Source organism: Myotis brandtii, unplaced genomic scaffold, assembly GCF_000412655.1.
Source record: "Myotis brandtii unplaced genomic scaffold, ASM41265v1 scaffold182, whole genome shotgun sequence".
Taxonomy (NCBI): Eukaryota; Metazoa; Chordata; class Mammalia; order Chiroptera; family Vespertilionidae; genus Myotis; species Myotis brandtii.
The window spans coordinates 4,330,432-4,346,034 of NW_005356751.1; the positions used below are offsets into that span (position 1 = coordinate 4,330,432).

The 15,603-nt window shown below is 41.1% G+C and overlaps 1 protein-coding gene across 1 annotated transcript in view; it reads left to right on the forward strand.

The window, feature by feature from the left end:
* FBN1 (fibrillin 1) overlaps positions 1 to 15,603 on the forward strand; it is a 243,974-nt gene that overhangs the window by 142,966 nt on the left and 85,405 nt on the right. The window contains exons 13-17 of the mRNA XM_005863975.2: positions 739 to 861; positions 4,275 to 4,397; positions 5,452 to 5,604; positions 9,076 to 9,129; positions 10,721 to 10,846. Of these exons, the coding sequence (XP_005864037.1) occupies positions 739 to 861; positions 4,275 to 4,397; positions 5,452 to 5,604; positions 9,076 to 9,129; positions 10,721 to 10,846 (579 nt within the window). The remainder of the gene's footprint in view (positions 1 to 738; positions 862 to 4,274; positions 4,398 to 5,451; positions 5,605 to 9,075; positions 9,130 to 10,720; positions 10,847 to 15,603) is intronic.

The following is a 15,603-nucleotide window of genomic DNA, read 5'->3' on the forward strand; positions in this document are numbered from 1 at the left end:
TTTAAAGAATCACGAAATCACCTAAATAAATTTCAAAATTCCATTATTTACTTTTTATTTTTGGTATATGAGAAGTAATATGGATCTGTGAAGTAAATTTAACCATGAGGCTGCTAACACATTTTCAGTTTTTAAACTGCTATTCCTTAAAAGAGTCCTGGTAGTTTCTATTGAGTCAAATTTCATAATACGTATATGCATGTTTTTATGACATAAAATTATATATGAACTTATATATATGTATGTATACATGTATGTGTATATGTGTGTATTATATATACATGTCATAAAATAAATTTAGCCTTATAGTTTGCATGCACATGTCAAAAATTGAGAACTTGAGATACATATTTCCTATGGCCCCTCTCTGTTTGTGTGCTGTAATTTGGATGATAATTAGCCTTAGACCAGTGGTCGGCAAACTCATTAGTCAACAGAGCCAAATATCAACAGTACAACGATTGAAATTTCTTTTGAGAGCCAAATTTTTTAAACTTAAACTATATAGGTAGGTACATTGTTATTAACTTAATTAGGGTACTCCTAAGGCTTAGGAAGAGCCACACTCAAGGGGCCAAAGAGCCGTATGTAGCTCGCGAGCCGCAGTTTGCCGACCACACCTTAGACTATAATTTTAAAAAAGAAAGAAATGTAAAGAAACAATTATATCCATCTAGGTTGGCTTCCTTTGTAGGCTTCCTCTTCTGGTCCTAAGAAAATGTATTTTTGTATTTTAAGATATGGATGAATGCAGCATACGGAACATGTGCCTTAATGGAATGTGTATCAATGAAGACGGCAGTTTTAAATGTATTTGCAAACCTGGATTTCAGCTGGCATCAGATGGGCGTTATTGTAAAGGTTTGTGCTGTAGAACTCTACATCATATTCTGCTTTTTCCTTCTCTCTATATTACTTAGAGGTACCATTTTCCTTATTGATTCTCCCCATTTAAATTACTCCTAATTCTGGCTTACGCAACTTCCTAAGTCCAGCCATCCAAAGAGCTACCATGAGTGCCCAGGAAGCTGTCCTTATTACAGAAAGGATGTTTGGGGTCTCCTTAAAGGAGCCCAATTGGTCTACCAACAGATGAGAGTGCCTTTTGGATAAGCTGGGTCTGCCCCTTCCTTGCAGTTGGGGAATAATGGCAGTTAGCCTCCTTGTTGGCTTCCCTTTGCCACCTCTTCCATCTTCACCTGGACCAAAAAATGTGGACTCATTGCAGTGACCTCTTTTCATGATTCCCTCCACATACCTTAAGGAACAGAAAATTCTTCATGGACAATTTATTTAGGCTTTATCAAGAAACAAAAGGGAAACAGGATTAAGCAGAACAGATAAATGAACCAAGAGCCACTGTGTAGCTTGGTAGCTTATGAAATAATCTCATTGCTCCAGGTATTGAAGCAAAAGTGAAGATTTTCATTTGTGCTCTTGAAATCTAGGGTCCTAAGGAGAGTCATAGGGGATCCATCTGTGCTTAGAGTCTCTTGCTTTATTTAGTCAGGGGTGAGAGGCTATTGCACTTGGGTTCAAGATCTGAGTTGGAACCAGACTTCTCAAGAAACCTCACACTCAAAACAGGCCCCGGAAATCTGCTAAAGTGCTGCACACAAAGCCTTTTGCTCCTAGGTTCAGATGCGGGAGCACAGAGCATTGAGCTCTTCACGATTGTGGAGGCAGGATAAAGTTCGATGGTGCCCCTTGTCCAGCTGGTGGACAGCTTTGGTAAAGGTGTTATGGAAGAAAGCCTTATATCAAGTCTTTGGCAAGATGTGCATGTTCTCTAGGCTTTAAAGAGCTTCTAGTTCTTGGTTGTTTACCTACATTCTCTATGACCTTCACAGCAGTGACTTAACTTAATCTTGAGCAAATCTGTCTTCATAGCAAGGGAAAACATTTGAGTTTTCAAATTTGAGGTAGAAAATTGGTTTCTGTACTTTTGAGCCCTGTACAGGGAGAAACTCAGAGTTGGGAAGACAAGATGAACATATGGAAATATTCTGCAATGTAAGACAGCATAACGGAGTGCCAAAATGTACAGATCAAGTGCTGTACAAGTGAAAAAGAAAGGGGAAGAGATGTGAAGGCTCCCTTGTGAGCAGACCTTTAGCAAGAACACACACTCCTCTTAGCTACCCACAGAGCACACTAAGATTCACTTTCAGTGCCTTTAGGCTGCTAGTGAGCCAGCCCATAGCCTCTCAGCATTAAGTATGCCAATAGAGAATGGTGATGGAACTATTTCAGAAGACACTATGACCTCATAGATGAAACTAGTTTTTGTAACTATTTGCAACCAGTGAAATAGTATCTTATCAATAAACTAGAGGCCTGATGCATGAAATTCGTGCAAGGGGCGTGGCTCTCGCAGCCCCAGCTTTGTCCAGGAAGGTCATCCAGACGGTTGTTCTGCTGTTTGGTCTAATTAGCATATTAGCTCTTTATTATATAGGATTATATAGGATAGGTTGTTTCATTCATCTGAAAGTGCCTAATGACTTGGAAGATTTGTTCTGACTTTACCAATCTGGCTTAAGAATCAAAGCTAGAGAGAGAGAATGAGAGAGGGAAAATGCTCCATATTCTTACCAGTCTTCTTTTTTTCTGGTATATAGAGAACAAGGAACACACACTGTAATAAGAATAAAGGAAAAAGAAAATTCCTTATATGCAGATTTTCTTATTTTCCATGGTTTTTCTCTTGCCATCACAGGACACGGTTTTTCTCTTAGTGCTGAGCACTTAGTTCTGAGCCCACAAAGATGTGATTGTTTAAAGCCAAATAAACTGTGCTAATTCAACCTCTGTAGTTAACTGATCTGATGAGCAGCATGGCCTCCTTGGTCACTTAAAAACAAATATATATTTTTTATATATTTCAGAGAGTAAGAAAGGGAGAGAGATAGAAATATCAATGATGAGAGAGAAACATTGACTAGCTGCCTCCTGCAGCAATGCCCCCAACTGGGGATCAAGCCTGCAACCTGGGCATGTGCCCTGACCAGGAATCAAACCAGTGACCTCCTGATTCATAGGTCGACACTCAACCCCTGAGCAGCACTGACCAGGCTCCCTGGTCACTTTTTGAAAGCTGAGGCTGCTCACTTTCAGCAATCAGTATTATGTCTGTGTCCCCAGTAAAAACACACACAAAAAAACCTTCATGTTACTTTTCATGTTGCAGTTGCCACTGTTTTACTGTAGGACTCATCTTGAACAATAGGTGACTCAAATAACTGGACCAATTTGAGTTCATGTATTTAAATATAACTGCCATTTTACATACAAATCTGTACACAGAATCTTGGGCCATCTGTATATATTTTGTGCCAAATAACATAAGCTAAGGAAAAGGCAGAGGTGTTTTCAGTCTCAATTTGCCTTTTTAAGGTCAAAAGAATGGAAAGAGTTGCATACACCAGATGTATATTATAAAAGGAGTTGTTATAAAATGACTTGCTTCTAAGTATTATATGTTTTCCAAAACACAATTTTGGTATCATCTCTATTTCCCTATATTAAGGGGGGTGGGAATCACTACTATTATCGGTATGTATCCAGTAAAGACATTTATCAGGTTCACCTAAGTATGCACACACGATACTATAAAGTGTTTGTAATGCCTGTGAAATGTTTTTCTTTGCTGGGTTCCAATTACTGACAGTGCTGTTGTTGGCCAGGAATGGTCATCAAAATAATCTGCATTCATTTTCTATTCCTGTCCTATGGTGTGTCATCGAGGCCTTAGTTCTGTGTCTCTTAATGCCATGCTAATTGTCCCAGAGAACTAAGGCCTGGGGCATACTAGAATGAATACCAGTCTGGGTATTGGATGCCCAAAGGAAAAGCTTTCTGCTCAGGTCAAAGGTGCAGTTTATTATCAAGCTAGATTCCTGGCAGTCCCGGAAGAATTGCCGTGTGAAACATTGCACCAGATCCTTTGTATTTTAGCCGTCACTTTTCTTCTGCTTCCAGTTCTGTTTTTGCCTTTGCGATTCTTATTTTGGAATATATATATATATATCAGGAGAATGTTATTAAAATAGCTTTCTACGTAAAAGAAATAAACTCAGCCAGGTTATTTCTCTTGGTTTGTGTTGCTATTCTCTCAAAGGACACTGAAAATGCATTTTATTGAGCTTTGATTGCTGATCCTGCATATTATGTTCCATCTTCCCCATTTCCAAATGTTGTAATAGAACTATAAACATGTTATGGCTGTAGATGAAAGTTACTTCTTTTTTAATAAGTGCTTTTCCACACCACAGATATTAACGAGTGTGAAACACCGGGGATCTGCATGAACGGACGTTGTGTCAACACCGATGGCTCCTACAAATGTGAATGCTTTCCAGGACTGGCTGTGGGGCTGGACGGGCGAGTGTGTGTTGGTAGGTTAAGCCATAACTGGATGTAGGATAGCGATCCACGCTCTGTCAATCAATAAAACCCACCAATAGCAAATGCAATCAACTGCAGCAGATTTGATATAATTAATATTTATGGAGCAACAAACCAACAGTCAGTTCTCTTCTTGGATAAATTGTATATTAATTTAAGTGATAGAAAGATGAGTTGCAGTAAATGAAAAGCAAGGGAATCCTCATCTCTTCTTACCCCTTTTCTTTCCTAATCACATAGCTGTCCTCAGTTTTCTCCCACCCTCCTTGATAATGGTTTTTGAAATTGGCCTGTGTATGCCCATTATCTCTTGGCAACATGTTCATCGAGTATTAATGTCCAAAGGGAAATATAGAATGCAGCGGAGGAGGATATGCATAACCAAGAAACTTACATGATAATAGCTTTAGGTGGCTTTATAAGGAGTTTGAGATTTTTTGAGAAATAGATATGAATTTTATTCAAATTATTTTTAAGAAAGATAGTGAACCCTTTGAATTGGGAGGGGATTGGGCATAGCTGGACACCCCCTCCCTGATGCTAAAGATGACACCATTTATTGGCCAACTCTTACAGATTTATATAATGAATCTTGACAGATCAAACTTCCCTTTTTTGAAAGTACATCTAATTCAGACATTCAATAATTACATGTCTATTTAGAGGTAGGCCACAATTCATAAAGATCTTATTTAGCATGGGATGATAATCAGCCATCAGCCATCATTCATTATGAAGTGTCTGCTTTGTACAGGCCTGGGGCAGACAGAAATGAATGAAGTATAATGCCAGTGCCTAAGTGCCTCCCAGTTAGGGAAACCAGGATAGTCCCTAGAACACTGAAGGAATCTGGCCACTGGTTTCCAGTGCTTGGAACCTGAATGCAGTTTTTTTTGTTTTATTATTTTTTATTGAGACCAAACACCAGAGGCATTATTTGTAAGAACTGGGATGATGGATAAATAAAGCTAGCTTCAACTTTGACCTGGGGGCTCTCATCTGTTTGAAGCAATGGTGTGATGACAGATGTGTCTTCCCGTTTAGACACACACATGCGGAGCACATGCTACGGTGGATACAAGAGAGGCCAGTGTGTCAAGCCCTTGTTTGGTGCTGTTACTAAATCCGAATGCTGCTGTGCCAACACTGAGTATGCATTTGGGGAACCTTGCCAGCCGTGTCCTGCACAGAACTCAGGTATGTGCTGTCACGTGGATGCCTTCCTTGCACTGCTACCCTTGTGCCACCATGTGCAGTCTTGCATTTATGCAAGTCCTAGGGAAAGATTACATATGCTCTCCAGGTACATCACGTACCTTCCTGGGGTCTTGGCAGGAGTCTTGATCCACATTACTCACCCGATTCTAACAACCGTTTGGAATAGGCAGCACATTTGTGCCTCCCCTCGGAACTCCCCCACCTCAATAATAGTCATGCTCTTTGGAATACAGGTAACTTTGTTTTCTAAAGTAGTTTCACGGTGTTTGCATTTTGTAGGGACGACTTATAAAGCAGAATTTTACCCAGCGTAAGAGTAAATAATTTTCAGGTTACCTGAATATTTCCAACTTTTCTCCAAAAGGCCTTGTGAATTTTGTTCAAATCCATAGTGTTGATTTTAGTGTGCTACTCCTAAATGATTTTATTCAAGCCTAGGGAAAAAGTAATTTCCACTATTTGAAGCGACATGGCACAGTGGAGAGAAAACTGGTCCGAGAGTCAGAATTCTGCTCCCTGGTCACAGGCAGACAAAGTACTCAACTGGGGGGTGGGGGTGGGGAGAAAGGAGTGGAGTTAGTTTTTTGTGGATTTTTGTTTATTTAGGAATTTTTCTCACCTATTTTCAAAAAGGTTTGAGATGGCTTACATTAGTAAACATAATTATAAACTAGAATGATATGGAAAAGGGATTCTTAGTTTTCTCATCTCTAAAATGACTTGTTTTAGGTAATCCAGAGGAGCCTCTCCACTTGTAAATTATATTTATTTGTAAGACAAAAAGAGTGTATTGAAATTAAAACAATAGACTGTCTGCATTTGAACAGAATTTTAAGGTGGCTTGGCCATTGGCTTCTAATGCCCTAGAGTTAGATCTAATATTGAAAACATGTATCTCTGATTGGTTGGTACACATTGATAGGTTCTGTTAGTTCATTTCTGACCTAGAAATTAAAATATATTATAAGAAGTTAGAGAAAGTTAAATGGAGACTTTAAAAAAAATGGGGATACCAATGAAAGAAGAAAAGCTTTATTCTGTCTGGTTACATTACCCAGTGACTAATATACAAATTATCATTTTATATATGATTATCAATCCATTAAATACTTGTTTATAATACTTCAATTATGTAATATACAAATATAATTTTATCCAACAAGGATACTTTCATATAACTTTATAGTCATACATTATTACTGCCAGCCTTTTGTATGTTACTTTAACTTTTCAGAGTACTTTTGTTGCATGCTTTGAATTTAGAAGATAGATAAGTATCTTGAAAACTGGTGCACGAGACTATAGGTGATTTGTTCATATAGTAAATGAGTGGAAGAGCCAAACTTAGAATCCGAGACCCTTGGTGCATATAGTTCTCACCTTTTCCCTCTGGACTGAGTACATCTCCAAAGAACTTGAGCTGTAGCAAAATAAGTGGGCTTATAAAAAGATGACTAAGGAGACCAGATTTCTTTAGAAAGCTTAGAGTGACATTTGAAGCCCAGTTCGACTAGCCTCTATTTATATTTGAATGGATTTGCACAGCAGAGGCCCACATGTGGAAGTGATTTCATTCAGTGTGTTTCTCTACCTCTTTGGTAAATGAAAATGCCAAATTATGAAGGATCTGAATGTAGGCATCCCTCATTTCCGGAGAGAAGAAGGATTTCCAAAGGTATTGAAAATATCCCGAAGGAATAGCTTTAGTTAATCTACTGAGAAACCCCAACCACACAACATCTAAAGCCCATCTTTGTGCTCTGGAGGTCAAGTGGGCTGTATGTGAAGATATTTCGCACTGGCTGAGCATTTCCTCTCACAGAGATCAGTCAGTTAAATACACAGAAGTGTCATTATTAGGACTTTTTTTCATCTGTCCCCATACTGCGGCCTTCATGGCACAACACTGAGTTAGCTCAGCAACACCTGTCATCTAAGTGCTTGAGCTGATCCAGGTGTTATGCTGAGCACTGTCCACGTTCTCTCATTAAATCCATAGAACTATAGTGTGAGTTGGGTATCATTGTCTCCAATTTATAGAAGATGAAACTAACAGAGGGAAAAGCCTTGCTCCCAAGACCCCCAGCAATAAGTATGGCCATCAGCATTCAAGCCCATGCTGACCTGAATTCACCACAGGGAACACTTTAGTACCAGATCTTGCCCAAATGGAAAAGAACAATAATTTACCTGCATTTAGTCCAAGCATCAGCTAATTTTAGCACTAATGTTAAAAGTACTTTTTACAAAACTGGTCAGATTTTGCTTTTCCTGTTTTTATTACATAGAGTATTTCTCCACCTTTGGTTAGATGTCTCAATTAATTGCTAATGTGAGAAAATAAAAAGGATGTGTTTCCTTTTGCTCCCAGTTCCTGTCTTTCAAACACACAATGGCAGGCACCTTTCATTTGTTCCCTTTTCCCACCCCCCTTTAAGATGATTTAAAAATTAAGGGATTTTCCTACTTTTCTCAAATTTACATGTGCTAGAAGGCACAGGTTCTGAGGGATCCAACCTTAGTTTTCTTTCTATGAATGGCCTAACTCATTTGCTTCACTGTCATCAGGAACACGATTTTCTGGTAAGACTGTAAGGACTGTTGGCTTCAGCAGTGAGCTGCAGGAGCCCCTGTAAAGATGCTCATCTCTAGGATCCAGTTTTCCTGCCCCTTCAGTGCAAATGATTTGCATTTAACCATGAAGCTCTTCTGTCCATCAAATATTGTTGGAATTGTATGCAAAACATTCTATCGATTTTAATCAACATTACCCCAATAAGTTTAATTTTAAAAAACGAAATAGAAATCTGATCCATCACAATCTTAGAACATAGTCCACAAACTTCTATTTCTTCAATAAGATCTCACAGTTTTAACATCATGCAATACTTCTCCTATGGACTTACAAAAATGAGTCTAGCACCCTGAAAAATATTCACTCTTTTAAAAAATATACTTTAATGCAAACACAGATACCCTGTTGTTCTTGTGAGTGGAGGCTAGAGACTTTGCAAAGAGAAATGAGAAAATGTTAAGAACTGGGTACTGAGAAAACAGCTCGCACCGAGAAACGAAATTATTCCCAAGATGGTGGGAGAAAGTTTTATTAACAGTTAAGAAACCACACTTTAACAGGCACATTTCGCTGTAAGTGTAAACTGTTCCCTGGTGAACAAAATCAAGTTATAGGAAAAACACCTTTTCCGAAAGTGCTCTGCACGGGGAATTGCTGGAACTTGCCTGTTGCCTTAAAACTTGTTTTCCTCAGTGATGCGGAGCCTTTAAATGGGAGCTCCGTGTAATGGTGACGCCCCCGGGAGATGCCTCCTTTCCGTTGCCACTTATTTCAGTTCCACTCACTTTGGAGGAAATGATGTGTGCAAAACCAAAAGCAGGATTGACCTGTTCTGCAAACAAAGGGATCATTTACTGTCTGTTAATTTATTGCAGCGGAGTATCAGGCACTCTGCAGCAGTGGGCCAGGAATGACCTCAGCAGGCAGCGGTAAGGACTGGTTTCGAAATTTACTACCTTGGGCATGTGCAGAGGCGGGTCAGGCCTTCCTGTGGGTTTCCAGTTGGCCCCTTTACACCAGTCTGGTCTGACTCCCTCGTTGGCCATCACTGCATGATGTACCCGGGTCACTGAGAAGCCCCCAGTGGCAGGGCAACCAGGGCACCGCGGGTCCTGGGATTGCTGGGTGTGGGTGTGGGGCGTGGAAATGACAATTGGGTGCCCTCCTTAGAGGGCGTGGTTAGAGGACGGTGGATGAGATACAAAGACTGTGGTTGCTCATTTACAAGAAGGGGCAGCCTGGCCTTCTTTTGTATCTTCCATTATCAAGTACAGGTGAGGGCTATGGGCTCAATTGAATTGTTATTTCATAATTGTCCAGTGCTCGGTCATTATAAGATGGCAATTGGGAGCCATCTTATATTTTGTATTTTTCATCTTTTGTAGCAGGCAATGACAGCAATTAACTCAGTTGGACGAGAATGAACTATTTAAGTGTATGAGTAAGAACTAGAGAAATATCAGTGCTATAAAAGGAATTACAATTAAAAGGGAGAGTTGGAATAAGTATAAGATGGGTGATAAGAAAGCCGAAAGGATTATTTTATTAACATAAAATGAAACTATTTGATTCAGGGGAGTTCTGAAAAAAGTGGACTGGCTGAATTGATTGTCAGTTCACTCAACTTGATTGATTTCATCACTTTGAGTGGATGAAGGTGGGAGAGGATATTTGGAGGACAGGAGAGGAGAATTTAGGTAATTTATAATGAATAAGGAGTTAGTGTGGAGTAACTAAGTTGTGTTAGGGACCTGCAGAAGTCAAAAAGGTCAGCTCTGATGTATAGAAGAGTCAGGCACCAAGATTTGAGACTGTCATTCATTGACTGTCATTCTGCATCGCCTTTGACTGTTAGAGCTCTCCTCAGTCTGGGAGGGCACAGCAGAGGGGAACCTAGCATCCTCTGGGCAGAGCCACAGAGGTCTCCCAGCACAGGTGGAGTCTGAGGGGGCTTTGGCCGGGAGCACAGGTCTGCCTCAAGCCTTCTGGACACAGAGTGAAGAGGGTGTTTTATGTTCATGGAAGAGTGAAAAGCTTAAAGTCAGTAAGCAGGGTTCGTATTTTAATTTGAGCTTGAGGATATTATTACAAGAGTTTGAGCCATGAGAATGACACAGTCACCTAGTTTTGAGGTTAAGTCTGGTGGAAGTATGGAAGGTGGATGGGATACGGACAGCAGGTGGCAGAGAGACCAGTTGTAGGGACTTGGGCTCTGCTTTTGATTCACTTTTCCATCCGGCTTTTGGATCAGAAGCCAGGAGGTCTCCTTCAGTTGATTAAGGATTGGAAATCTTTTAAGTCCAGGTCAGAAGCCAGTTCCTCTCATAGACTAAGGGAAGGAAGATTTGACTCAGGATATCTTGTACTGAGAAAAAGGGATCAAGGATTTTTTAATCAAACTGTCACCTTTTTTTTTTCTCTTCACAAGATCCTAAGGTCATTACATTTATTGTAATGCTATCTTTTGATAGTAATTTGGTATTTAGCATGTTATTGATTTTGAACTCTTTTGTGGTGCAGATATAAACGAATGTGCATTAGATCCTGACATTTGTCCGAATGGAATTTGTGAAAACCTCCGTGGGACCTACAAATGTATCTGCAATTCAGGATACGAAGTGGATTCAACTGGGAAAAACTGTGTTGGTGAGGAGTTTCCCCTGTTTTCTAAGATGTTCCGTGCACATTGCTTTCCTCCTTTCGATGCTTTGGGGGAAACCACTCATGAAGGACTTCAGGGACTGAGCAGGTGGATGCTCTACACTTTGGGTGACAGCATGGCCCGTCCATGTCTTGGTGGACAAAAATGTATGTAGCTGAATCTTGATAATTTATGAATAAACATGTATCAGATTCAATCCATAAAAGAGGAGCTCCTTAGATACATAAAATGCAAACACTGAACCATTCTTGGATGGCTACAATGGCATCCCTAATTTTTATCATGAAGCAGCTCTTCTCCCAACCACATTTTAGGATTACTCAGAGAAAACCCAGCTTATTTTCAGTAATAACTGCTCTCTGTTAAGTTTAACAAATGTCATTTTTATGCTCTAACAATCCTAATGAAGGTTCCAGCCAGTAACTCAATAAATCCTTTGGTTGAGAAGAAAATGGTCAACAGAGACACCATTGTTTTCTTCTTCAGCTTCTCCAGTTGCCTAGACTAGTATCTTCTGAAATGTGTAGTGTCCGTTCCGTAGTGTAGTGACATACTGCCTCCGGTTTCCTGAAGTTCGACTTCTAAAACCAGAATATTCAGACTTGTGAAAATATGCCAAAGCATACCCAAACCCAAATGTAAGATGGTGAACCTTTTTTATTTGGAAGCAAAACACATTTTACCTCAAAGCAAACATACTTTCATGAAGTGGGACTAAGATTAGTAGTCTTTAAGATAAACAGGAGACCTAAAGTATATTTTTTACTTTCTGAAAGCCATTTGGGACTTAGAAGTAGGTGTTTACTCTTTTCTGCCTTTAGGATTATGTGTGTATGTATGTATGTATGTATTTTTATCCCCACCTGAGGATATTTTTTAAACTAATTTTTAGAGAAAGAGACAGAGAGAGATATTAATGGTTGCCTCCCATGTGCATCCTGATGAAGGAGGATGGGACCCACAACCTTGTGGTGTATGGGACCACACTTCAACCAACTAAGCCAACCAGGTGTATTAGTGGTATTTTAGGGGTAGGGTTTGAAATGTACTGTTCTAAGGTGGTCAGTCAGTTGTTGGAAATGTAATAATTCAGAGATGCTACAGATTGAAATAAACAAATGTCCTGTTCATTCTTTTAACACACAATCTAGCAAGTATCAACTACTTATTGGATAATGGACTCAACTATCTCCCATCCAGCCATTAGGGAATCACCATATGTTCTGACCCTAGGAAAAAAAAGTTTCTCCCATGTGTCCTTGGGTGTCAGCTGTTTTATTTGTCATGTTTCTCCCTTTACCATTTGGAGTCCTCTGGTGTTGGAGAGCTTGATGAAATACTGGGACCCCTCCCAAGAAACTCGTTGCCTTTGAGTAGACAAATAGTGCTTTAATTTATAAGAGGAATGGGATTAAATTATATCATATAGAACTTTACTCCCTTGAACAAGGAACAATGGTCATGCCAATTAAGTTTTTTTTATTTATTACTAGAGGCACCCTTTTGCAGTCCGGGAGCCCTCAGAGGATGTCCAACTGTCAGCTTAGGCCCACTCCCTGTCTAAGCCATCAGTCAGACATCCTTAGCACTGCCACAGAGGCAGGAGAGGCTCCCACCACCACTTCTGCGCTTGCCAGCCGTGATCCCGGCTTCTGGCTGAGCAGCGCTCCCCCTGTGGGAGCACACTGACCACCAGGGGGTAGCTCCAGCATTGAGCATCTGCCCCCTGGTGGTCAGTGCACGTCATAGCAACCGGTGATTCTGTAGTTCAGTGGATTTGCATATTAGCCTTTTATTATATAGGACTAGAGACCTGGTGCACGAAATTCATGCACAGGGGGATCCCTCAGCCCAGCCTGCACCCTCTCCAATCTGGGACCCCTCAGGAGATGTCCGACTGCTGGTTTAGACCCGATCCCACCTAAACTGGCAGTCAGACATCCCTCTCGCAATCTGAGACCACTGGCTCCTAACCGCTCACCTGCCTGTCTGATTGCCCCTAACCACCTCTGCTTGCCAGCCTGATGCCCCTAAATGCTCCACTGCCTGCCTGATCGCCCCTAACCGCCTCTGCCTGCTGGCCTGATCTCCCCTAACTGCCTCTGCCAGCAGGCCTGATCGCCCCCTAACTGCTCCCCTGCCAACCTGATTGCTCCCTAACTGCTCCCCTGCCAGCCTGATCACCCCTAACTGCTCCCCTCCCGACCTGATTGCCCCCTAATTACTCCCCTGCTGGCCTGATCTCCCCTAACTGCCTCTGCCAGCAGGCCTGATCGCCCCCTAACTGCTCCCCTGCCAACCTGATTGCTCCCTAACTGCTCCCCTGCCAGCCTGATCGCTCCTACCTGCCCTCCTCTGCTGGCCTGATTGCCCCTAACTGCCCTCCCTGCTGGCCTGATCGCCCCCTAACTGCTCCCCTGCCAGCCTGATCGCTCCTACCTGCCCTCCTCTGCTGGCCTGATTGCCCCTAACTGCCCTCCCTGCTGGCCTGATCGCCCCCTAACTGCTCCCCTGCCAGCCTGATCGCTCCTACCTGCCCTCCTCTGCTGGCCTGATTGCCCCTAACTGCCCTCCCTGCTGGCCTGATCGCCCCCTAACTGCTCCCCTGCCAGCCTGATCGCTCCTACCTGCCCTCCTCTGCTGGCCTGATTGCCCCTAACCACCTCTGCCTCGGCCCCCACCACTATGACTGTCCGGAAGACGTCCAGTCTAATTAGCATATTATCCTTTTTTTAGTATAGATGCTATATAGGACTATTTTAATATTGACCATCTCTGAAATATCCATAACTTGTCCCCTGACCTCTTGTTATTATAAACATTCTTTCCAAAGCTCATTCAGCCTAATTGTTATTTCTGTCTCCTAGTGCCAAGGTACTTTGGTTCTCTACAGCACTTTTAATCTGTTACAAAGACCTTCATTCAAATGTAACTTTTTTTATAGTTGGCCATTTCTTCTTTTTTTCATAGCTCCTACTCCTACAAAATTCTGTGTTTATGTTGACACTCTGATATCAGTATTAAAACAATGTGGGTACTTTTACACAGCAATACATGATGAAGGTCTGGACTCTATTTATAGCTCTTATCTAAATTAAGAAAAGGGAATGGGGGGGGGAGAGAAAGCGCTAACTGCAGGTGCTCTAAAACAAGCTTCAATCACTTTGCCCCCTCCCACTCTCTCTGTATCTCTGAGTTATTTTTGTAGGTCTCCTGTCCTCACACCCTCTACTATGCTCTTCTTCTTTCCTATACTTTCACTGTTTTTCATGAGTAATTTTTACTTTATCTTCTATTTAACTACTTACAGAATGGAACATAGCGGGCGTGCTTACTGCCCCTCTCATACAATGTACAGTTGTCCAATTTTGCAGGTGGAAGCAGAGTGCTGTACCTAATAGATCCCTCTGTTGTTAGGGCTGCTGACAATTGTCATTGTGGCCAAGATAGAAACTTGTTATTTTGGGAAAAGCAGAAATCTTACTTTGAAATCTTACTTATTTTTCACCTGCTTGCCTTCTTAATATGTGGCATCTGCACACGTGGAAAAAGAGCTAACAGTAGAACAAAGCATCTGCTCCCATTTAAATCAGCTTTCATCTGGGTCTCAGGCAAAATCTGTATCTAGAAAACATGGAGGATGGAAGCAGGTCACGGGGGGCTACACACCAAACCCTCCTCTTTGAACTACAGGCTTCTTTCTCCCTCCCTCTCTTTTATTGCTGGCCAAAACTTGGCCCTTCCTTCTCTGTGGTCTACATTGACTTTGGAGAAATGAATTCTTTGTCTCGCACACCCTTAATTGTAGGGCCCTTTTGTAGGCTACACATGGTGCTTTTAAACTAGATTCCACTGAAAACAAGTTTCACTATTTCGTTTTTCTATGAGAGCCTCTCTTTATTGGCAGACATGAAAAATCATTATTTATTTGGGCAGGCCAGAAAGACACAGGGATGTTTAGCTTCATCCAGAAATCACCCGATGGGAAGCAAGAGGGAGTTTGAGAGGCTGTAGGGATTCTTCCTTCAATGCTTTAGTATATACTTCAAAGTTGTATATACTATCAAGTCAGAAGTATCTTCAGATTTCAGATTATGTTCAGAAGTTTGAAGTTAGGACTCAAAGGTCCATTCGAGCCATTAACCACACAGGACTCCAGGGCCTGGCTAGTTTTTAGTGCTTATCATCAATTCCTCAGTTTAAGTTTTCAGACATCATCAAAGTTTAAGAATTGCAATATGACCCTTTTGGAAAGTATTAGCATTCCATATATTATTTTGACAGAAATCTCAGTATGCTACTTCACTCAGCTGATAACATGACTTTACACTCGATTTTCCCATATTAAAAACTTTAAAAATATGTTGCTGAATTGTGTATTTAATGCTGTGAACCCATGCGGCTCTCCAGTGCTGAATTTCTGTATCCTTTATGTCAGGGTTACTAGCTTGTCAAATGATGATCTAAGCAGAACCTCTCCATGTCTAAAAAATTCCTTGTGAATATGTAGCTTTTTCTATGGGCTGTGTGATGTTATAGCCCAAAGGGATACTTTAAAAAGCCATGTGATTTCTACACTTCCTAATCTAAGTCATACATATCAAAAGTTAGAATTTGCATCAGATAGGCCAACTATTCAGCTGAAAGCAAGGAGTTTTCCGCAGCTCTCTAAATCTCCAGTCTAATTCCCCATGACAATTATAAACTCTGCAGATTGCCTCAGACTTGATAAACATAACCA